At 40.7% G+C, this 25218-nt stretch overlaps 1 protein-coding gene across 11 annotated transcripts in view; it reads right to left on the reverse strand.

Moving 5' to 3' along the window:
- The window catches only part of NHSL1 (NHS like 1), a 181678-nt gene that overhangs the window by 24451 nt on the left and 132009 nt on the right, over positions 1 to 25218 (reverse strand). For 8 of the 11 annotated variants that reach the window (XM_074896416.1, XM_074896423.1, XM_074896422.1 and 5 more), the window contains exons 3-5: positions 9442 to 9569; positions 6518 to 6589; positions 306 to 498 (exon numbers count right to left, since the gene is read on the reverse strand). In XM_074896416.1, the coding sequence (XP_074752517.1) occupies positions 306 to 498; positions 6518 to 6589; positions 9442 to 9569 (393 nt within the window). The remainder of the gene's footprint in view (positions 1 to 305; positions 499 to 6517; positions 6590 to 9441; positions 9570 to 25218) is intronic. The other 3 variants (XM_074896417.1, XM_074896426.1, XM_074896427.1) reach the window with 1 other exon arrangement.

Raw genomic sequence — 25218 nt, forward strand, 5'->3', positions numbered from 1 at the left:
TTCAGTGCAGTCCACAGCAAAACACTTATTTATCAATTTTCTTCTTGTATTTCAGGAATATCTAATGCTGTTTCAAGCCCACGTTGTGGACTACCTTCATTAATGCTAATTTTAAGGGATTTTGAGGTTTTCTGATTTATTTCGGAGAGAGACTATTTAAACACTGTTTTCACAGACAAGTGCAATATGTAATTCAAAAATTCATGCATCAAATGTATGAGTGTCAAAATACTATCCAACTGTATCCCCTTTTATCCCTTCCCTCCCTCATCAGTGTAATGTAATTACCAAAATGAAAAGCCTACCAGTCACATTAATAGGAACCACATCTGTTTGTACTGCCTGTGCTTGCTGTCGCATTTTCTCTTCAGGTGTTGGCAGTGGGAGTGACTTAGTCCAGTTGGTTTGAGTGTTGATATCTGATAACTCATTTGAAACTGGAGTTTTAGGCCTTTTGATGGTAATAAGCTTTTCTTCTTCTGAGGAAGAGACAGGACACTACAAACAGAAATACATGCAACAATGTAAGTTTACTAACAAAAAAAAAAAAAAAAGATAGGACTATGGTATTACTAAAGGTTATTGCCACTGCAGTCATCATGATTGCTTGTGGAGCAAAATATACCCTCACAAATTATCACATTTTGATCTACATAAAGAGTAATTTGAGAAACACACCAACAAATCACCCACAACAAAACACCTGGACTGTATTTATCCAAGACATCTGATCAGTCTAAGGAATATATACTAATGAAAGAGAAAAGCGTGGTCTTGAGCATAGCAAAGCACAGTAACTAATTATCTTACAAACTGACATCATCCCCGAAGTGATTAAGTGCTCCCACTGCACGGCAGTTTGCCTTCCCTTCCCCTCTCCCCTCCTGGTGACCTATTGGGATGATGAGATTTGAGCACTGCTTTGCTCCAGCTGTACTAGGTTGTAAGGATGTGCAAGGTCTCAGCAAGAAGCCTGTTATGAGGAGACAGATTTTGGGAGGCTCAGCAAAAGAACCAGCTGATTCACTCCACAAAATCATCAGCCACAGATCAGTAAGGTAGCAAGAATAACTGTTTTGGTCTTAGAGAAACTCATGCCATACTCAAGGGATTAATTTTGCCTGTTTTTCAGGGGTGAAGCAGTTAACAATATTAGTAGCCATAGAATTGTAATTTTAAAAGTCATTCCTTATCAAAGTGGCAGTTTTCACCTCCATGATGGGGTGTTTCACTTAAAAAACCCCAACCAGTCAATGAAACAAAAAACTTTGTGCACCAGAAAAAGAAGTTGCAACAGCTTGTGCAAATCCTTCTACCAGACAAAGTTATAAACCAAAAAAAGCCATTTGCAAATCTATTTTCATTACAAGGTCCTCGCTTACAGGCCAGTAATGGCAGAGAAAGCCATAATGTAGCTTTTTACTGATAAGACAGTACTAGTTCATGGCAAACTCTGAGAACAGGCAGGTTCAGGTCATGAAAGAAGACATCACTGGGGCTTCTAGGAGGTGGTCACAAGCTCCAAGCAAACCCAAGAGTAGCAGCCTTATCTCCACGTTGCTCCTGCCAGCAAGGCACCCCAGAGAATCCCAGAAGCAGGTGAGAAGGAAGACCTGGAGGAAAAAACAATCTCTGCCTCCTCCTGCCCCCAGGCAAAACAAAAAAGAGAAAAAAAAACCAAACATGGAAGAGGAGTTGTGTAGCAGCTGCAGCACAAGCAGAGATCCCTCTGCAATCTCCTGACTCCTCTGCTTTAGGGGTGTTTGCTTTGGGACCTCCATCTCTACCACCAGACCAGAGTTACCGTGCTCCCTCCTTTTCTTTATTCCTCTATCCCTCTGGAGAGGAGAATACTACCAAAGTAGGGTTGCTAGTACTAGATCACTGCCTCTCCCGGTAGTTACTCCCTCACGGCTGTATATGGGCATGGAAAGCAACATCACAGCTATTTACAACAGATGGGGTTTTTTTACTATTATGGGTTTTCAGTCGAAGCGATCTGTTTTCTCTTGAAGCTGAGTGCTATACAGAAGACATGCCCAGACATTGTGCCGCAAACACTGTTTATCATTTCCGACTTTAATTTCTTCCTGTTACCATGAGGCGTTCCTGCTGTTTATAAATAAACAACTATTTATTTATTCTATTATGCTTTGACTCTGCATCCTTTAGGACAGGACACAACATTTTATTTAATAAAAAATAAAAATAAAAGCAACTTTCAGGCAAAAAGTAAAACAACAGAAAAGTTAAATATCTTTAGGTAATAATAAACATTTCAGACAATGGAATTGTTACTAATCTTAACTTGTGGTTTGGAAACACACTCTGAAACATGGGAGCTTTTCTTCAAGGAAATAATCCTCTTCTGTCAATCTTGCATTTCTTTACAAGGGAGACTGTAGATGGGATATATGCTGCTCTGTAGGAAAGGGCTCAGCCCTCTGAAAGCCCCAGTAATTCTTTCAATACAAGCTTCTTGCAAGACAGCAGTGTTTTTTCAGGCCTGCACTGCTTTTAAAAGGCTCTAAAGCCATTTCTAGAAAAATATAATGTGAATGCTTATTTTTTTATGAGTGTTGTGTACATAGATTTTTTATACACATATATAGTGTGGGCACACATATTTATATGTACTTACACAACAAACACAAGGACTTTCCCACCTCAAAGCACTTAAATTCATAAAAACCTTCATTAACTTAAGCAATTTAGGAGAGAAATGCCACTGCAGAAGGGAAAGCTGCCTCCAGGCCACGCTTCCTCCCAATTAGGTTTAAAACAGCTGAGAGAGAGAAAAGGTTTGTAAGGAATGACGCACTGGGGTGCTAGCCCAGTGTCATGGCAGGCACTTGTGTGTGCACTTAAAGGAGTAATCAGGAGTTGGGGAAAAGAAAAATTGCTTTCCCCATTCTACAAAAAGCTTTTCTCCACCTGACTTGGGGCACCAAGGGAGACACCTCAAGCCTGGTTTTGCAGATTGTGTGGGGTGAGGATGAGCTCCACTGACCTTCAGATACTCTGTTTATTTGATACTGTCTGCATCAATATCTGTCACATTCAGACTATACTGCAGTGCCAGGTCTCAGCTGTGATTACAGAAGTCACCAGGGGCTACTCCAATATGTCAAGTGGCAGAGATATTGGTTACAAAGCCACACTTCCTTTTCAAGGAAATTACCCAAACCAGGCAGAACACTTCTTCCGTTACAGTATATAAGAAGAAAAACTGTAGAACTGAAGCATCTACTACACGGGAATCCTAATTATCCAAAAAGATGTGAAACAACCATCACAAATATTGCAGAATTAAAAGTTGAGAAAACTGGGGACAGATGGAGGAAGACGGAGAGAAATGAATCAGCCCAGTGAGCATCTAATGAATGAAAAGCAATTGAAAACCCAACTGTGCAGATGAGTTCAAAGCACTGTCTCAGTAAGAATGATTTTCTGCCATAGGACAGTGGTGTGTACTTCTACAAAGTAATTCAGTAAAAGAATTGCAGGTGGTTTGGGGTGTAGGAATAAGTGCTCACGTTTCATCTGTAGGTACTCTTTCCATGGTTCCTGAAGAAGCATGACAGTCTCTACTTAAATTCTTTCTTCCAAATTACTCACAAGGATAGTGGTATAGGGTTTTTTTCATGTGAAGCTACTTTTAAGGGGCATGACAAAGCCATACACAGCCTTATTGCACAGAGGAAAACAATGGTCCAGCTTTCTTCACAGAAATTATTTACCTCTATAATCATGATGAAAATAGGAATTTACATATTTTTTAGCAAACATTCCCAGATTTGTAACACAGAAGCTTGCCAGAAGATGTAGTGAGTTGCTGCTTAAGGTCTGCTGTATCAGAAATAGAGCTGGAATAGGCAGTACTCTGAGATTATGTATCTGCTTATCAAAGTTGATCGTAAACACCATGTTCATAACAGAACAGAAAGCACTTGTCCCATTTTTAAAGCATCTATGATTCATAGTAACTTTATTCCTAGACTTAAATGGTCAAATTTCTGTGCAATGGGATGTTAGACTCATCTCCTCAGGAAAATTCATTGGAATTCATTCTTTGTAATGGACATGGGAGGAGGGAAAGGTGGGATGTGAAAGCAGCAGTTGCAGTGTTTCCACAAATATGCATAAGAGGGGAAAACGCATGAACTTTCAAATGGGACCTGAAATGAGAATCCAGGAGAAAAATGGCCTATAAATATCCTACAGACAAATAATACGGCTCAGAAAATCAAAGTATCTCCGATGCCTTGTTGACATATTGTCCCCCAGCCTGTTTCAGCCACGGAGATACAACAAAAGGGTTTCACTATCTCAGCACGTTCACGATATTTGAGAGGTCCCAGATGACAAGTGAGTATATGCTGTGTATCTTGCAGCACACGCTCTGCCTAAATAACCTGTTTATTCTTAATCTTTTTATATTCCAGGGGTTTATACTACAGTGTTTGAAAAAAGATGGAAGTTCTAGGAGGAAAATTCAATCCATATAAATTTTACCTTTCAGCAAAGGAACTTCAAACTCGTAGTCATGTCATTCACCTCACTGTCTACTGCAATCACTTCTAAAATTGTAGTTTCTCAGAAAAACAAAATTGTCAGAAAAAAACCCAAAAAACAGTGTAGCGGACAGCAGCCATACCAATTCAGCTGTCTATTACTATTTGCCAACATCCTATTTCTTCTCCAGACTTTTACAAGGTTTGATGGCTTCAAATGCCCTTTTACCCAATGCAAAGTGATAAAGACAAACAATAACAGGGGAAAAAAACCCAAGCCCCAAACCTTTAAATTCGTCTTTCTTGGTCAATCGAGAATGTCACTTCATGTGCCTGCTTCAACCCATGGGATTTCACACTATATTATGTACCACTGCCACATAAATTTACACTTAAGTTGAATTAGTCATATCTTTCTATTTGTTGTCCTCCAGACCAAAGTCCTCAGTCTAGTTCTCCTAATTTTTGTAGAATATTGCCTTTTATTACTTCAACACACAGATTTTCAGTTGCACTAGCCAACTTTCCTATTCTACTAAATCCTTCGCTTCATAACCTTCACTGTCTCAGTAAGGAAGGGATTATTTTTTTTTGTCATCAAAAATTACTAACCATCAGGCAAGTTATCATCTTAACCAGCCCTGCAGAAATGTTCCTTTCTTCTGCCTCTACTCTGCTGCAATGAGATTAAAAACATAAGAAGAGCTGTACTGCATAAGTTCACAGCTCTAAAAGCCTACCTAGTATCTGCCTTATGATAATGGCCAATCAATGATATACAGGTGAAATTAAATCAGAGGATGCATACAGTGGATACCTTCCCCTGAATATTCTCTCAGTGTTGGATGGAGTACTCCCCCCTCAAGAATTCACCCAGTTGCTTTCTGAACCCATATGAACTTTCAGCATTCACAATTCCTAAAGTTGCACTGTGTATGTGGCGAGTGAAGACTTATCCTCTTTGGTTTATTCAAAGAGTTTCTATACCCACTTCCTTATGCTTTAGCATTTTATACTTTGCTGTTTCAATTCAGTAAATTGAGCAGTATCTTTTAAAAAAAATGAAGTGGTACAAAATACATGTGCTGCTTACAAGAGCACCCCCATGCAATTGCAGCAGAGGGACAGGGAGGCCACCTGAGGACACCACCTAGGAGTATCTCCAGTTCTGCTAGAGCTGATGCCTCAGGGCTCTCAAGCGAATATTCCCACCTCCAAACTTGAGCGCCCAACTGCTTTAGCCCCTCTTAACACCAAAGTTTTGGATTAGAACTCTTCAAGGCTCTCAAGCCAATACAGTTAATGCATTTGGTTTCACTTAAGATACTAAACACTCTCTTGCAGATACTGAAGAGACAACTAACGGTTTGGCTGAGTACAGTGGCAAAAATACACTTTTTTTCCCCATGAATGAGCAAAATAAATGTTTTTGCACCCGAAGTTTAACAGACTGTATTGAGTCAAAGTTCATAAGCCATATAACAGTACCTGAGGAAAAATAACCTAAGTTTTTGGCATACAAACATCTTCATAGATGGAATAAAGGCATGATATACTGCACGCCTAGAGGCAAGTACTCTCCATAGCTCACATTCATCATTTAAGAAAAATACATTACTCCAAATTAGTAAGGGTTTTCCTCGGCTAATTAAAAAACAATGAGGCAGCCATTTAAATAAAAGACAGTGTTCACTGGGGGAGTGGTTTCAAAGGAGGCAAATGTTAATAGACAAAAAGAAATAAAATTTTCAGTGAACCAAGTAAACAGAGGATGTTGGAATCTGGGCAAGAAGGAGTAATGAGGAAAAATAAAGGAAACAAAGACAGCATGGCATTATTCCATTAAGCAGTTGATTTTTAAAAATTATTTTATAAAACAGAAAACAGAAGCAGGTAACAACTGAAGGCTAAGAACAGAATAAGACTGCACAGATGCTAAATGCTACAAGTAACATCAAGCTGCAGATATGGCAGCTGGATGGTCCCACTTGTGGGCAAAGTACCTTTTTGCTCCAGGGAATCAAGTTACAGCAGGCACTAACGCAAGACCGAGAGATGCAGTCTAACAGACTAGACTGTTGAGCGAGACAAAAAGAAACAAAGAGAATGAGTGATAAAAAGGGAAAGAAAAAAGAATGAGAAAAAAAGCCACACAAGAGACAAATACATTTAATGTACAGAATGTATACATTTTCAGAACTTCAAGGAGAACCAGAGTTTGAAAGTGACATCTCAATCCATCTTTTGACACTCGGAAAACAGAGTGATAGTGAAGGACAGAAATAGCTCCCAAGTCGCATCACCAACAGTGGTATGTAAAGATGAATAAGAAGGATACTGGTCACAGTAGCAATATATAAAATCCAGATAAACCAGTTTAATCTCAAATTCAATTAGGATCACCAGAAATACACTGTAGTGAAACTTGGCGTGTGCCCCATTAATATAACTTGTAAGAATCAACCTAAGAATAACAGGGCAGTTCCAAGAACTTCATTTTATATCACAAAACATGAGAAAGTTTGTGGATCAAGGTGTCCTCTCGCATCACCTAGCCATGGTTTCATATCGTCTCCAGTGTAGACAGACAGGCAAAATATCTGGCCTCATTTTTTTAAAAAGCAGACTAAAGAGAGTAGGGAAAGATGGTTTCCTTTGTGAAATCACCATGCAGCAAAACACTGTTTATTCTGCAAGTTGGCAATTATGACAACTTAGAAGTAAATTTCCAACCAGTAACAGCTATTCACCCACTCATCATTATTCTGCTGTTCTCGAATTTCAACTATTAGGTACTGCATGTACAGAATTTAAATGTTGGCTTTTTTGCTTTGAATAGACAACAAAGCTATAAAGCTTTCAGCTAGTGGTGAAGAGTTCACATTTTGAATCATGGGATTTTGGTGACCCCAGTTCCACACTGTTACTGAAGAACGCTTCTGACAGATGAAATACGATTTGCTCAAGGCATAAGACTTATTAGAATTACTTGGCACGTTACCAGTGGGATTTATAATTCAAGTTCAGAGATCTGTTCTGGTAAGAGCACATTTTAAAAAAGAGCAAAATTTAGGCCATTACAAAAAAAGCCAATTAAACAAGGATACTGGTCAAAGGACCCCACAAAACACTGAATTATATAATATGAGGGGAGAATCACACTGCAGTTAACAAGGCATTAATGTCTTTCTGAGCTGCAAATAAGAGCGGCAGGGTTAAGGTTAAGGTTCTGAGATAATCAGTAACACCCAAGACTATCACTTTGGCAACTATCTTTCTCCACAGCTCTGAATCATCCTTTCAGCTAAAAATATTGAAAGGAAACTATTCCAATTTGAAATGGAAGTGTTATCATATCCTTGAAGCATACTTAGTTGCACTGATTTTTTTTCAGAATGCAGAGAAATTGTTAGTGACACATTATGTTAACACTCCAAAAAACCCTTAACCAAGATACGGATGACAGCTCGTAGTCTCTAAGAGGCCTCACCCATGCTTATCTCATTCAAACTGTTAAAGAAAAGTGTATTTATATTTTTAAAATGTTACATTAGTTTTACATATGCAGATGGTCATATGCTGCACAGCACTGGCTAAGACCAGCTGATAACATATACATATATATGCAGTATATTAGTAGCAACAATGCACTAATACCTTCCTCAGTGGAAATCATAATTTCACTGATTTCAGCAAGGTTTTCAAATTGCTGTTATAATACATTCCACAGTATGAATGTGCTTTACATTCTCTGCTCGCTGCCAGTACATACCACACACAGCTAAACAAGATGCTCTAACATTCCCTGCCAATACACAGATATAATGCAGTCACCACCTGGATGAGAGACTGTACATATTCCACACACCTTTTATTATGTGATTAAAACCCATGGAGGATAGAACTGAAAACACTGTACCCTTTAAAGTGAGTTCTCACGATCTGCACACTTCGTACAGACAGTTATTTTGTCCATGCTACAGAGGCACATATGGTTTAGTGACAATTCAAAGAAATTAAACTGCATTGCAATCAAGGATATCCTCCCACGCTCTAAGCAACAGTAGTTTGTGGCAAAGTATTCTAAATTATCTATCTTGAAAATCCCAGGAGCTCCAGCATTTCAGCTTTAGACAGCCAGGCTCCAGTGCATCTTTCTGTCCACCCCAGCAGCAACACCCTAGCCTGCAACACCAAAGTTAGCTTCTCTTTCACAGGCACAACAGGGTAAGGTAAGGACAGGGCAGCAAAATTTCTTTTCTTCTTTACAACATTAATGCAACTTACTAGATCTGTAACTGAAACGTATATAAATTGGTGTATATAACAATGTCCTCACAACATTCTTAGGACCTGTGCTCAGCTGTCCAGTCTCTGGATTCTAAGATAAACATACCTGGAGTTGAGATGTGGGCATATAAAGAGGAAACAAATGAAGCAAACTGAAAGCAAGCTGATAAACCCAAGGTAGTGGGCAATCTTTCATTCTTCTGCATGCCTTTATCCGAAGAGTTGTGATGCATTAGGACACAGCCTCTACTTAGTGAAACTGCATAACCACCCAGTGCCCACTGTCTCTGTTGCACTGTACACTGATGGCTGGTTAACAGCTATTCCTGCTGCTTGAATGTAAACACTTAACAGATCCAAAACAGCCATCCTTGCTGGGGTCTTCTCTCCAGAACAGTAACAAATTCCTCTGGCTTTCACACCCTGAACATGCCAGTGGGAACTTTATATAAATGCAGGGGGAGAACTGGTATTTTTAAGAGACTATGGAAATCAGATGACCTAATATCACTGTAATTCAAAGGAATAAGCATCTTCATGACCTTCAGAAAATCCTACCTTATTTGAACAACGTTATGGCCGGCAACTGAACTGCACCAGGCATGTATTTTTTCCAGCACTTTGCCCCCACCATTACCTTTTGCTCAATTTCTTCATAATCATCCTGGTAACTTCCACAGATTGCACTGGAGGATGAGGAGAAGGTGGGACCCTGAGAGTAATACTGTGAGCTCCGGTAGCCATCCCGCCGCAGCTTGTCACACTCTGCCGAAAGACACAGAAAGAGGAGATTGATCCATGTCAAGAGCCATTACTGTTTACACTTGGTGCATAATGGCACTTACAAAACCACAGAGTATTTTTCTGAAAATGTTTACCATGCTTTAGCACTGTCTGTCCGAAGTAACAGAACCCAAAGGTGCATTTCTCATATCTGCATCTATACTTTTCTGTACCTCCCATGTATTATATACATAAACCCACACATTATGAATATACACATGGCTTTTATTTAACCCAGGAGATGGCAAAAGCTTTGGAAAGAAGGGGGGAATGGATTTATTTATTTATTTAAGTGAGGCCTGGCTTGGTGTCTTGACAGATGGCAGCATCTTGCAGGATGGGAGATGGAAGCATGTGAGTAACACCGGGGGTCTCATTTGCCAGGCCGGTAGACATCCATTATGTGCCTTACACTTGAAATTATGATGTTGCTCACTACTCAAGCACCATCTGCTAAATAACTTTGGCACTGACCACTTGTCTTGTCTTCCTGCCCACGGAAGAGACCATTTATTGTGATTTTGGAGAGAAGAATGCAAACAGGGATCTCAAAATTGCATGTCACTGCAGAGTACATGTAGTTTAATACTGAAGAGTTTTCAAAGTCGAGAAAGAATTCAGAGCAAATATGCCTCCCCACTCAGAACGGCCTAAATCCCAGTCAGCATCTCATCCCCCTCACCCAGGTTTTCCACAATCATCTTCCCGCCTCCTAATTGATATTCAGTGTGACTGTGCTAAAGAATAACAGACGCCAGCGCATAAGGAAAAATTAAATGTTCAAGATGCGGCAACCAAACTCATCAGCCCAGTCAGACTGTTAGCTTTATGTTTCCAGAGACTGAATCTGTTGAAAAATGAGGAAAGCAAAAATAAAATTAAGTATTTGGTATACTTCTGTGTACAGGCATTATCATTATCATAAAGTGCTTTTATCATCACTTGCTGGACAAAGACTTTCTGCGACTCTATCATCTGTCTCCCTACCTTGATCTTTTGAATACCCCTTAAAATGGAAAACATGCCATGTTTATATTGAGGGCAAGGTTTCAGAGAGGCTTTTGCTTGGCAAATGATTAAGTGAAGTTACAATCTGTAATACCAGCATACACTTCTTCTGTTATACTCAGGTGCTTCTGAGACCGAGGTCTGGAGGACTCCGTGCCGACAAGTTCACTGACCTAGAGCAACCACAGCTCCACGAGGATTTAATCAGTGCACACTCCCCTGTACCTCCACACAGACATCAAGAAGGCAAGCTTACAGTCTGACAACTAGCCATTTCCATCAGAGCCAGATGTACGCCCTGGCCTAGCACGTGCTTCCGTATGTGGTCAAAAAGGGCAGTATGGCACAAACCTGTCACTTTTCTCACGATTCAAAGACCAAGGGCAGTGGTGGTGGATTTTGAGATCCAGATCAATTGCTACATCTCAGGAACAGAGGTTTGGTAACCCTGTTTACCTGTTTTGCACGTGTGAGCATGCTGACACTGCAGGCATCTGGCAAACAGCTGCTGTACTTCAGAAGGGGGGTGAAAAATGACTGTTAGCAACTGCAGTAAAACAAATTCCTCCACCACCCTTCCAAATTTGGCACTGGATCCAGCCAGATCCAGCACATAATGCTCACAAATGTGAGCACCCTGATGGGCTGTTTGTCCGTTTGAGCTACACATAAGCAGGGCACAGCAGAACAAAACAGCCCAAAGAGTTGCATCAACTTGTAGCATGGGTTAACACGTTAAGTTGCCAACTTAAGCACTGTAAGTTTTACCCTCAGATGAGTTGCTAGTAAGAATGCATTTATTTTTCCTCCCGTTCTTAGGAAAAAGCCCAGGGTCCTGGCTGGCCACTCCTGTGGCTCTCTAACATCAGGCATCATGGCACATCCCAAGGGTGACAGGCTCTTCTGGAGTGCGACAGATGCATGCTCTGATATTAATTGCTCGACCTTATTTATTCTCCTAACTGAGAAGATGAAGATAAAGAATAGTCTACTTCATGAAGCTCGGAAGAGCTCAAAAAACTTGAAGTCAACACTGAAGGTCTCAAGTCCACTGCAAGTTCAAGTGGACTGACTATAAAAAACGGGTAGTTTTATCAAGCTCACAACCTCCATTTGTCCACAACATGAGATCCAAGTAGCATCTGAAGCTATTGCAGCAATGTTGCTGAAGAAACCGAGAATTGCTATAAACTGCCAGGTGAGCCTCACCAACAAAAAGGTGGTTTGTCCCCAAGAACAGCTTTTCTAGTTACGCACTGCCACTGTACATTTTGCAGCACTGCAGGAAATACACATCATGGACTGCACCCAAGGCCAACAAACTTCAGTAGAGGTTTTAGGCAGGTATCTTTTAACCAAGGGTGGAAACTTCTGTTTAAAACCTGTTCTAGCTGGAGGCATTCCCCCACCATTGCATCACTATTATTAAAGATACACATAGTATTCTGTAAACAATCAGGTTTGTATTTTTCAGGTAAAAGGTCTTTATTTATGTAAAAAATACTGATGAAGAAGCTAGAAATACTCTAGGAAAGACTCCAGACATGTTCCCTTTTTCCCAGAGGAGCAATACCTTGTCCTATTCCCACAACTCTGAACAGAGAGGAGCACTATACATTAAGTGAAAAAGTGATTAGAGTTATGCATGTTATTTCAGAGATGCCTGTACTGAAGCTGACTAGGCAAAAGGATACAGCCAGGTCCAGTTATTAAAAAACTTCCGTTTTAAGAATGTTGCAATACATTAGTGCTAGCTGAGCCAGGAACATACACGCTCTTGGTTGGACCCAGCAGCAGGGCTACCATTACCTACACTATCCGATATAGAAAACTGTGTACAGCCTTTCCTTATTTCTGCCAAAGAACTGCCAGGGCAACCTGCTGGAGACTGCATCAGGCAGGACACAAACACCCATTCCTGATGATGAGACTGCCAGTTTAAATCTGCAGCACATGCTGCAGACAAGCAGTCAAAATCTTGCATGTACCTGATCTGAAGTGTGCAGTAACATTATTGTGCCCCAGATGAACCAGTTTTGTTTACACAAACACTGACCCAGGAGGACCAGAAAAGAGCCACTGCCTTGGCAATTGCAATCGGTGGCTGCACTGGGTAGTGCCACAGCCCGAAGGCTGGAACTACCTCCCCTTCATCACCCGACTGCTTCTGGGGCTGAGTGCGCAGGATGCTGCTGCCTATCATCTTCTGATGTCCTCAAGTGCTTTTCTGGCCAGGTAAAACCATAGATTAGTCCTTGTCCTTCTCCTTCTGTACTAGCGATACACTAAATTTCAAAATCACCTCTGTATTAGAAACATTGCTTAAAAATGATTGTAGTCAGATTACATTATAATACAATTTACTCCATTTATGTGGTACAAGTTAAACTCTTCTTGGAGAAGGAAATTTGCCTGAAGTTGAGTTTTGCTATTCATAGGGTGGTACTACTTCAGCATGAAGAAAGTGTTTGGAAAATGTGGTCAAAAACCTTTTAAAGTTCCCCTCATCATTTACACAGTTATAAGAACTAGGTAGATATGAAGTTCAGGAGATGCATGACAGAAAATGCGTTAAAGCTGTCAGTGCCTGATAACATTATGTCCAAGTCACTGCCATATATCCAACCACTCACATGTCTGCTCGAGATTGCACTACCACAGGGTTTGCTAAATCCTGGCATCAGACAGAAGCATGCTGGGGATGTGCTTCTCGCTGACAGCAGGTGAGTGAGTGCATCACCCTCCTCTGCTCTCTTCCCTCATGCTAAGTAAGCAAGGGAATGGGCAGGTACCAGCAGCACCGGAGAGCTCAACCATGCAGAGTGTGATTCTGCACCAGAATTTTGAGCCACAGGCGCTGAATTAAGCACTGCTGTGAGTAACTCAACCTCTCTATGTAAAACCTTATGGCCTCTGTGTCAGGCAGTCAGGCCAAGTGTATAGAAATACCTCCAAGGCCTCACAGCCCAGGTTTCTCTCTCCCTTTCATGCAAGGAACTCGCATGTAACCCTGAGCTTGTAACACAAAGCAACAAGTCTTGCAAACAGAGGCAATTTACCGCTTTTTCAACAACTTGAAACCATATTCTTATACAATAATTTGAGACACAAATCACCGGAGTGAACAGAAGGCACAGCACTGACACCTCAGTAATTCGTCTGACATGGTATTACTGTGGAAAACCAGGATTAACATTTACCTTGTCTGCTTAGCCAGACCTACACACCGTACTGTTCCGCAATGGAAGGAAGGCTGGGTTTGGTGGGATGGGGGACTGGATGCACTGGCTCTTTTCCTCTCCTTTAACCGACTTGGGTAACATTTCGTACCTGCTAAGCTTCCTACCACTAAAACTATTTGCAGTATCTTGGAAGTTTATATGAAGGAAAATGCACTGGCCTGCCAGCAGCAGAAAATGTCAGAGAGGGATGTATTTATGGTCATTTTCAGTTTTCCTTATTTTATTCTTTTTTAATTGTAAATGAACTGTTCAAGACTAGGTGTCATTTTTCACAAGCTTCTTCATAAAACTGTTCTTTTGCCTGTCAGGGCCAGGGTGCTCCATACTGATGTGGCTGCAAGGAGAAAAGCTCCAGGTGCTTGTTTTCAGGGCTGGATCCCATCTGAGCCTGGGACACCTCCCCAGGATGCAGCTCCAGCAGCAGTGTAGAGCCACAGCTTTCTGCCACCACCCTGGACCAGTCCTCCACGCCTCAGGCCTAACCATGCAGCCATCGCTCACTAAATCTCACTAAATTAGCCCTAATGAGATTACTCGTGTAAGTAAACACTGCTCTCATGACTGTTGCAGGATCAGGCCTTAAGCTCTGTAGCTGTCTACATCCACACACTCAGAGACACTCTTACAAGTATGTATGAAAGAGTTTAATACAAAAAGATCCACTTTTCTGTGTTTCTAAGTATTTATTAGTAACCAGTAAAGACAGTGGTTAAAGAATTAAACTACCATGATATTCACAAGCATAAACTTAGAAATTTGGCATTAAGGTTACTCAGACATTTAAACAACTCCAACTTGCTTGGCATAACTAGCCATCCCACTGGGTGGGTGAAGCAGTGAAAGACAGAAAGATAATGTGCCAGAAACACATGAATTTGCCTCGTATCCAAGAACAGCACCTGAAACTCAAGAACAGCTGCTAAAAGCCAAAGAGAAAATGCCCGTCGGACAAGGGGCAGCAGCTCCCTGGAGGAGCAGACGCACCGCCCGCCCTGCAGACCTGCCCAAAGCTGCCAAATGGAAACTCCCCAGTGGAGAGGGAGAAAGGGGAAAGACATGCGCATACTTCACTTGCCTTTGCACCATCCCCTGTTGTCTCCTTGTCAGCAAGAAGGGACAAGCGATGAGCTGACAGCTGCATCTGCATGCTTGAAAAATTATCTCAGCTAATGTCAGGGTGACTTCTTGGCAGAGCCTTTCATGTTGTAACTTGTATTTTGTAGAGTGGGATTTTTTCTTTCTTGGTTTTTGTCTTTGTATTAGAGACAGGCTATTAACTGCAAGAGTCAGCTAAACTGTCAGCTACAGAAATAAATCTGCTGACTAGTATATTAAAACACATTTATCCATTCACTGCACATATCACTGGAAAACCACTCTACTCCCTGAGCTCAGGGATCTTCTTTTTTTTTTTGTCTTCAAACATTGTAGCCAACCCCTTCTGTAAAAACCCATAAACCAGATTCCTCCCTGAGTCACAACTACAAATGCTATCTTACAAGTAGCTTTTAGCTTTTCAAAATTTCACCTAAACCCAGACAGACTATAGTACAATATACATTTGTCTTATAAAAGCAAACTTTTAAAAATGATGGATTACTTTACAGGTCATGTTGCACTTCAACAATCACAATATGTACTATAGCACTGCTTTCTGTTTTAGAAGAACCTTCTGTTTCAAAGCTGAAAAATAACTGCATATCATTTTAATTTACTTCATGTGTATTTTGAATTTGTTTTTCCAGTTTAGCTGAGACAACTAGGACCTCGTGGGTTGGTGACAGACAGGTGTGGGTGTCAGAAGACCTGGATCCCCCATCTAGCATTGCTGTATCTGAGCACATCACTTTGGGTTACATCCAGTCAAGAACTTAAATTACAAACACAACCCATCTAAATTTCATGTATATGCCTCCTAAATTCAGAGTCCAAGCACGTATCTACACTCTGCCTGCAGCACATGAGTATATAGTGAGGCACTGCAGGATAAAGACAGGGAGGAATCTTCATCTTTGAAGATTTGAAGATTCTTTATCTTTAAAGATAAAGAACCTGAGGTGCCTTAACTCTTCTCCTCGTCACACCAGTAATGACGACGCTGGGTGCAATACTGCAGGCATCCCTTCTCAGGAGGGGCAGGAGAATGTAACAGGGATTTCAACATCTTTACTTCTGAGGATGATGTGAGCGTGATCCAATAATTGCTTAAAATAAAGTGCTGAAAGTTGAAGTATTTTTCATGTAGATACAAATTTAAATTCTTTAAGGATGAGGTGAGCACAGGCTAGATCTCCAGCGTCCTAACATTGTGCTCTGAACACCAGGCAAAAAGGTTGCCACCTGAAATTTAAGTCAGAGCTATGCTTTGTTTGGGACCAGTCACACTGGTGTGTACCGAGACATGCTCTGAGCACACCTACCAAACTGGGGCCTCTTCAAAGGGCATAGCTGCCTCTTCGCCTGCTTGCAGTGCTGCAGTAAGATGTGGGTAGGATCAGGGTAACTCTGGACTACGCAGTTAACCAGAGAATTTCAGGGAAGTAACTTTTCAAGATAAAGAGCTTGAGAATGGTTATGCCTGGCATTGTAATTAAAACAGACGCCCTAGTTCAAAGGTCTCTTTGGTTAGTGAAGCTAACTGTAATTACTGCCATTCGCTCTGTGCCTCTTTATGAGTCCCTCATTTGTAAACTGCGGAGAAGAATGCACAGCGCTCTGTGTGGATGAAACAGGCTGTACACAAAAGCAGAGCTGTACAAAGGCAATCTTGTTTTTGACAAATATCGCATGCTAAATATGACTTTAAAAAAAAAGCAGCTCAACTTAATTCCAGTGCAGCATCTATTTTTGTCCATGGTCTAAATACAAGGCAGACAGCTTGCCTCTACCACTTCATATTCCTCCCAAAAATTCACTCAGCTTGGACCAAATCCCATTTCCCTTAAATATATAAATCCCCATATCATCTGTAGAACTTGACTATCACAGAGAGTACTTATATATCAAAGCTTTAAAATATGTTGTAAAGCCACAGCAATGATGCACTTGTGTAACAACTGAACTGTAACCAATGCTGACTGCAAAGCAAGTTCATGAACTTCAGCCATGATATATCCAGTGCGCTGTTTTGTTCAGACTCCCAGTTTAATGGGTCAAGAATTTCAACAGATGTAGTACTGTGGCAGCCCAGCTGAAAAAACTTCTGCTCAACAGTGCAACTGAGATGCTTTAGCTAGTATCAGCCTTTGCCAGTCCAGCTACCTTCCCTATTATTCCCCTCTCTTCCACAAAATGCAGTTTTGTATAGCTATTTCAAGATCTTTATTTTTACCAGTACATAAAAGCATAAGACAAAAAAAGCGTAAGACAAGTCTGGAGACAGTGAACACAGTGCCCAACACAATTCTTCCACAAGCAAGTGCCATATTAAAGTGGCAAGTTTTTAACCCACCGGCAAAACTTAACTCTTTCCTGCAAGGCCTTCTTATTTGATAAGTAACAGGAAAGGTCTATCAGACTTTTATCAGACTGTTATGTGTGTTCCCTCTCTTGAATAAGCAGCCAAACGTAGCCACACAGGCAGCTTTGAAAGACACATGCTGTGTGGAGCTTCCCAGAAACAAAGATGTCTTGGGCTCCACAGGATGAGGCAAGCCTGACAGAGGGCTCTTGGACTCTGTGATGGAGAAGTCTGTTGAATGGATGCTTCAAAGAAGTCTTACTGAAAGTGACCAAATGTATTTATGTTAGGTCTATACCCTCTAATGCACATATGCTCATGCTCTCATTGGAAAGGGTGTCCTGGTGTGGTAACTGGATGCCCAGCCAGGCTGGGAAGCCCACCCTTGCAAACCGGCTCCTCCAAGTTGCTTCGGGGCTCAGCTTCATAGATGCTTGCAGTAGTGCAAGAATGGGGCATGAAAGTGCAACGTTAAAGTAAAGCAAGTATGCAGCTAGATTTATTTTCAAGGGTCCAAATCAGATGCAAGTCTAAGAAGGATCCAAACTAAAAGGAACTCTGCAATGTGAAAATACCTTTAACAGGGTTAAATCAATGCAAACATGTTGATCGTTCCTTTCTTTTCTTGAAGCTTTTAAAAAACATTTAATCCCAGTCTTAATTCATCAGGTAATCTGCATGATTTAGCCAAACAGAAAACCCTTCTAATGGCACCAAAATGCAACAGCCATTACAAATTATATTTGTTAACAAGCTGTCACTAGGGAGTGCTCAAAATAATTATCACTGTTTGTCTTGAGTTAATTTAAATTTCTGCAAGTGTGGTATACGACTACATTTAGTGGTGACAAGATGTCTTAAATTTAACAGTTTATTTGCTTCCTTTTGCATGTTTGATGCTGGCATTAAAATCATTCTCCCTGTTTTTTCTCTAGCATTTTCATGGATATTTGTTGTTTCTCAGACAACCTAACACAGCTAATACGAAAATATGAAGGGAGTTTTTACTGTTTTTTCTTTTAGGACACATAATGTTAAAGCTACCTAAAATGCTGCAAACACTCGTGTATAACACCTCAATCTCAGAGAGGAAGGAGGAATAAAAGCAAAAAGGGAAACAACTGAAAGTCTGATATTCCTTGTGATGGAAATTGCTTTACCTAGCATTGAAACAATTACACCACAGACAGTAACAGTTCAAATTTCTCTCCACTAAAGGCCTAGATCTGAAATGGGATGAGGTTTGATAATCTTGCAGCTAAATCTCCCTACTGATTCTGACTTGTATCATAGAACATTAAGAAAACACATTAATCCGTTTTAAGAAAAAAACAGCATTATCGTTACTATAATTTTGAAACAAATTTTCATCTTTTAACCCTTTCACTGGAATTGCTTTCACTTACATTTATCATGCAATCAACCTACATACAACCACCCTGTATGTTTTTACACTCAGCACTGCACTACATAACTAAGCCTAAAAATAGGGAACCCAGATGCTTCCAAGTAACTAATTTTTTCAGCACAAGAGCAGCTTTCAAACACGTGCAGTGTAGACTCCCGGTCAAATTCTGCTTAGTTTCATTTGAATATTTGCTTTTTAAAATTCCTTATTAGAAAGGGCAGTTGGAGTATGAAATTTGGCCAAAGCCATCAACAGATGTACTGCGAATTAATTCAGGAACAGCAAAAAGGGCAGGATACATGGGCAGAACCTGTGGTACTAACCTGACTATTGAAACTAAAATAATAAGAAGTTGATTTCTCTTTTTTTGATTTTACAGCTCCAAGGCCTTTCCAGAACATATGGTCTATCCCTAGTCTTTTACTTCATTAAGCCTTTCAGTTGGTAGGGAGCTCACATCCTGACGTTTCTCTGAACCTGAACCAGACCTATTGTTAGTAAAGTGGTTCCTCCCTATTTTTCAGCTCTTTAATGAAACATAAGATTATTTTAAATCCATAATCTTCTCAGCAGGATTATCGACTAGTTGGGCTGACCCTAATATTGCTCATCTGAACAGTGATCTGGCAGATGCACTGAGAAAACAAAGGCTAAACACATACCTGTCTGGAGGGTCTTGCAGCAAGACATAATAGAGGCTTTATGAGTAACTACTTAAATCCGGTTTTATTTGACAATGCTAACCAGATGTCTTCTGGAAAACAAATCAAGTGTTTCAATCACTGCTGCTTAAATACATTCCTTGAATTTGGCCAACAAATCTAAACAGAAGCTACAGTCAGCCAAATCCAGCTCTTCTGAAGATGAGATAATAAATGAATCATCGCAGACACTGGAACAACGAGCCCTATAGTATGTACATAGCCTGAATCAACACAATTACCCTGGGGGGAAAAAGGCACAAAGTACAGGCAGTTGTGCAGAAAGTCTCCACAGCTATAGTCTGGAAGTCAGACTGTTCCCACTATTTACAGCTACACCTTCCTCAGTACCTATCTGACACCTTGTTATCTACTGGAAAGGACAGCCAGCCCAGGCAGCCCCCAGCAGTGTGCAACAAGACACTGCCCCTCATCTGCAACTGGAACCGTGCAGAAAGTGTGTCCATAAGACCCTTCAGGAGCTGGCTATCTCCTGACAGCCTGGTATCATTTCAGACTGGCTGTGTTTGTTCTTTAACATTATTTCACCACTTCCCTTTATGCCTGTTGTCTCCTAGCTCATGGACAAGTGACAACACACAACAGTGGAGCCCATCCTCGCCCACTTTTTTCTTTTTTTAAACCAAAAGTGCTCTATCTGCTAATTGCTGGAACGGGAAGGTAACTGCGCCTCAGAAATCCGGCTATATATGCCCTGCTCTGGCTCCCATCACTGGAACTGACTTAATATCCATGTTTCAGGAAGAATATAGGATAGTTCAAAAAATGCAGACACAAAGAAAGTTCAGGTGTGTGACAGGAAAGTATTTTCTGTTTCTTCACTTCAACATAGTTTGCAAGATTATATGAGGCCAGTGCATTCCAGCTTTCTTTAAGGTTTCCTTTTAGGACACTGGACCTACACCTGTGAACACACTGCTAATGCTGCAAACCTGTCTGGAAGGTGATCCGGACTTATGACATGCTCCAAGAACTTAAGCAATGCTACAGCAGTGCTCTGTCTCCTCCCCATCTTCATGCCCTATTCCTTGTCATTCTCAGATTATAGTACAGTTATCAAAATAAGGATTAGTCTCAATTTACTTTTTTTACCAAACATTTGAGTCACTGCTATATACTACTGCTGTTGTACCTGTGCTCCCAGCTGAAGACCACTGCACTTAAGGGGCTTCTTCAGACAACAATCCTTTAAATCCGACTATGCTACAAAGCAACAAACCAGATCTGTCAATGCACCGTGTCAGGGGCAGGGGCTGTTTTATAGTACTACCCTCTTGACTCTGCTTAAGCTGTAGGAAACACTGCAGTATGTGGCACTGCCCCTTTAGCACAGATAATGGTCTGCCTTAAAAAAAATGAACCAATGCCACTCTGAGAACAACCTTAAACTCACAGCTCTGCTACTGCCCAGATCAGACTCTCAGAGCTGGTCCAGACACTCAGTAGACATTGGCAACATGAGACTAAACATGCCAAGCAGTCCTTCAGCCTTGGAGCAGAGCACTCAGTGCAAGGGGACAGGATTGATTTGAGGACCTTGACCCCATGCAGAGCCTCAGCTCTTCCTTTCCATCTGTCGTCTTCGTCACCTATTTTCACAGCTCCCCAGGAGGAAACAGTGACATGGATCACAGGAGTCACTATCTGAACGCCTGCATGGTGGGAAACACTTTCCACAAGGTGACTATGAAAACATGAGGCCATGTAAAACAGGCTCTCAGGAAAGGCCAGTTAGAATGGCTTGTCCCAAGGGTAAGGAAACAGACACCTTGGATGGCACATGTCACCCCATCTGCTACAGCAGGCACTCCGAGTTCCTGGCTACTTCCCCAAAGAAATAGGACAGCCTGTTTTATCCAATGCAAACGAAACATTAAAAAAATGGGATCTATCACCACAACCCAAGAACTGAGTAATTTTCTAAATGTTTAAATCACACTGCAATGGTACCATGACTGTGAGGTGCACCTGATATTGCTCTTCTGCTCTAGCCATCAGATTAAGCCACTGAGTGCTTTTCATTTAAAATGTAGTAATGTACCCTGGGTTAAACATATCAAGCCACTAATTTTAGTCAATGACAACTCTGGATTTTAATATGTTACATAAAGCCACTACAGTTCTCAGTAACAGATAAACTGTGCATCACAAACTTTTCAGCTTCCAGGTCCTTAATTTTCTAATTCAGATTACTGGACAACACTGCTTTTTAAAACTTCAGGCGGCACCTGAGCACCTGCATCCCTAAAGAAGGATAAATAACTTTACCTTAGCTATGAACAAATTTAAATGCAAGATCTCACCATTTATACTTGAAAGTAGCTTCACAGAGAAAAGCACAGTATTTACCCTTGATTTCAAAAGGGTAAAAGGCTAGTTCACAGGTACAAAACTCTAAAAAATCTCCCCATGCAACATCTATCACATGCTGTATCCACTTCCACAGTGTGATATGACATTTTTATGACAGTGTGATAGGACATTTTAATATATAATATACAAAGTAAAATAATAAACTGCACAAAAAAATTAATGAAAAAAATCTCTTCCTCCTCCAAACACAACACTGCTTCTTGTAAAGGTATGCAGAGCATGCCGAGATCACCAGGCAGAGTACTGATTTCTCTCAAGACAGGTTAGATATCATACATTTTAACAACTCTACCCCTAACTTTTTATTCTTAAACCAATTTAACGGTAAGCACCAATAATAGCTTTTCTGCTCTTTAAGTGGTGCTCAAAAGTTTATTCTAGACAACAGACAGCTTCCTATCGCATTAGATTTTTTTAGCTAGACCCATGCTGTCAAAAGTTTGCTGTTAAAATTGTACCAGAATAAATAGGTTTGACCTTGCAGTGTCTTAAAAGCTAGCCAGGATTTCATCTGGTTCGTATTAGATGGGCAAAAACACCTTGCTTGAATTATTTTGAAATATTTTATACAATCAGTAACTACAGGTTGTTTAAATGACTGTTGTGCTCTACAGGTGAATTACTATTTGTTACCTAAGTTTTATACTTACTTTTCCATTCACTGGGGCGGACAATGAATGCAGTAACAAATTAACAGGCTGCAATCAAGTTGCTATGTACCAGCATCAGATATCATAATCCAAACAAGAGAAGGACTGGAAAACTTTCAAATGGGTGTGTTTTAATGGTCTGAACTACAGCTACTAGCTCAGCCCTCAGGACCACATCATCAGCATGGAGGGGACCACCAGAAGTTATCTCTTCTTTCCCAACCTCCTCTGAAGGTAGGATTAAATTTACACAAATGATTTCTGAGTTGTGTTTCTTTCACCTATTCTTAAAACCTTGAATGATTTCATAGCCCCCAAAATTTATCTCAGCGCTTCAGTATCTTTACTGCAAGGCAGTATCCCCTCTTACCAAACCTAGGTAGTTCTCCACTGCCGTGCACATCCATGACTTCACTTCCAATTTACCACAAAGAAAAAATTACTTTCACTTTTTTCTCCTCCTTTCCAGTTTGTGCAGATGGGTTTTGGAGAACAGGATGATTCATCCCACTGTTTCCTGCACAGAGTATAGCGCACCTTGTCATCCAACACTGTTCATTCCCCACCACCCATGCAGCACGTTGGGTCACATGCAGCTGTACTACTGCACACACTTCACCTCAACCAATGAATCTGAAACACCAAAGAGGTGTCAAAATGCAAGTTTCATCACGAGGTAGGTCAAGAAATGTAGAATTAAAGTTCCCATGATAGCCCAACGGTGCTTCTCATAAGACCACTTTTCTTCAAGGTCTTCTATGCTATAAACACACAGCACTGAATTTACTTCCTACCCACTAAGAAGCTTTGGAAAACTGTCTTTTCTAAACCAACAGGTGGAAAAGCAGTTTGGCTGTTGTTACAATTACATCACAACTTCAACAGCACTTTTACACAGAATGAAACTCAGCTCTGGCTACAGAACTTTTAACCCAATCCTCCAAATGTGATCAGAAGCATTGGTGTCTTCCTGATTTCACAGTGCTGCTTGAAGCAGCAGCAGAGTAAAACTGATAAAACTTCAGTCAGTGACTCTCTTACTATGCAGAACCCCTACAGGCAAGAATGAAATTACTGAAAATGGTGTTCAATTCATGCTGTAGCTACTCAGCTACAGGCCACAGCAAGGAGGTATTTTAAAGCTGCTCTTAGGGAATAAACATGACCCAGGGAAAGTGCTTGAGGTAAAATAAACAAACAAATAAATAGTAGAGTTTTGTTGACTATGTCAGCAGCTTGAGGTCTGGTGAAGGCATCACACTTTCTTCTCTCTCTCTCAGTTAATACCCTGAAAGCATGAAACTGAAATCCAGTTCATTAACAAGGAGTCCTACATCACGTGCACAAGCTAGTTTATTTAACACATATAGCTAATTGGTAAGTTGCAGTAGTCTGAATAGATTTTGGTTTATAAAGACCAGGTGCAGCTCCAGAGAAAAATTCCAGCAGACAGAAATAACTTCAGGTGTGTAAGCTGCAGGAAGCAGTATATATTACCTAGTTTCACACAAATATATTAGATAGAAATGTATTGAAAAAGTATAGGAAACTGCAGTACTTTTCTGACAAAACAGAAGAAAATCAGAGCAGCATTTTAGCCTATACAGTTTTCTTTGATAACAGTCCCAGAGAACAGAAAAACAGAATGAGTAAAGTTTACAAAAAAAGCTAACCAAAAGCTGTATACTTTTTAATATAAAGCAGCAACTATTCTGTAAAGAACTGGTAAATGTGTCTGCAAGGGAACAGCAAACATTTCAAGGCTAAAGGGCTGCACAAATGCATTAATACAATAATAAGTATAGAGGACACACAGGCTATCTGCTGAGCCATGCGCAAGCTAATAACACTGTCTGTCAAGACTCCCCATTAAATGATAACAAAAGGCACCTAGTAAGAGACAGTGAAAATCAATTAACTGGAGAAATGACAAAAGAAATAAAATACAGCCGCCAAGCACTCTTCTATTCAGACATACAAAATGAAGTTTTCTGCAGCTTTAACAAGCAGAAATGTCGTGTTAAACAAACAAAAATTACAATGTTCTTTTAAATCAGGTTAACTCTGCAAAATATCAAGTACCTGCAGTTCCTGCTGAAACAAAAAGGGACTTGAAATAAGTTGGCTCTTTGCAGGGTAACCCCCTTTGTTAAATAGCCAATGTAAAGAAAAATCTAGGTTAACCGTTTCCAGAACACAGACATTCAGCCGTAACTTTAAACTTTACTTCTAGCCCAGGGACAGATGTTCTGCAGTCCTTCCTGCTGGCTGCCTGCCTCTGTCCTCATGGCTGCACTAACACAACACAATGCCTCCCATGCCAGACTGCCCCAGTGAAGGTACTAAGGGTAGAAATCGGTCCTTAAAAATACACTGCACCCTTCTGCAAAAAAACACTTTCACTACTGAAAGAGTCCTTGTGAGTGTCCTCTTCCCCATTTCCCTTCTCTGCCCTCCGTGCCTTTTCCGACCTCTCACAAGTAGCCGCATCCCTGGAAATGACACCGTACAACAACGAAAGTAATCACCAAATAAAACATCTCTGATGTGCTTCTTACACTAAAGTATAAATGGAGTTAACTCAGAACTTACTGAAACTGAAGATACTGTTTTGGAAACACTCCAAAGACTAAATGGAAATGGCCAAAAGACACACGATTTTCCCCTTTCCCATTCTAGAGTGCTCTGCCAGGTAACACATTTTCTTGTCTCTTGATAGCAAAAGCATATTTGTCCTATACCTACATTTGAGTGGGTTAATCCCGCTA

The sequence above is a fragment of the Athene noctua genome, chromosome 1, assembly GCF_965140245.1.
Source record: "Athene noctua chromosome 1, bAthNoc1.hap1.1, whole genome shotgun sequence".
NCBI classification, from domain to species: domain Eukaryota; kingdom Metazoa; phylum Chordata; class Aves; order Strigiformes; family Strigidae; genus Athene; species Athene noctua.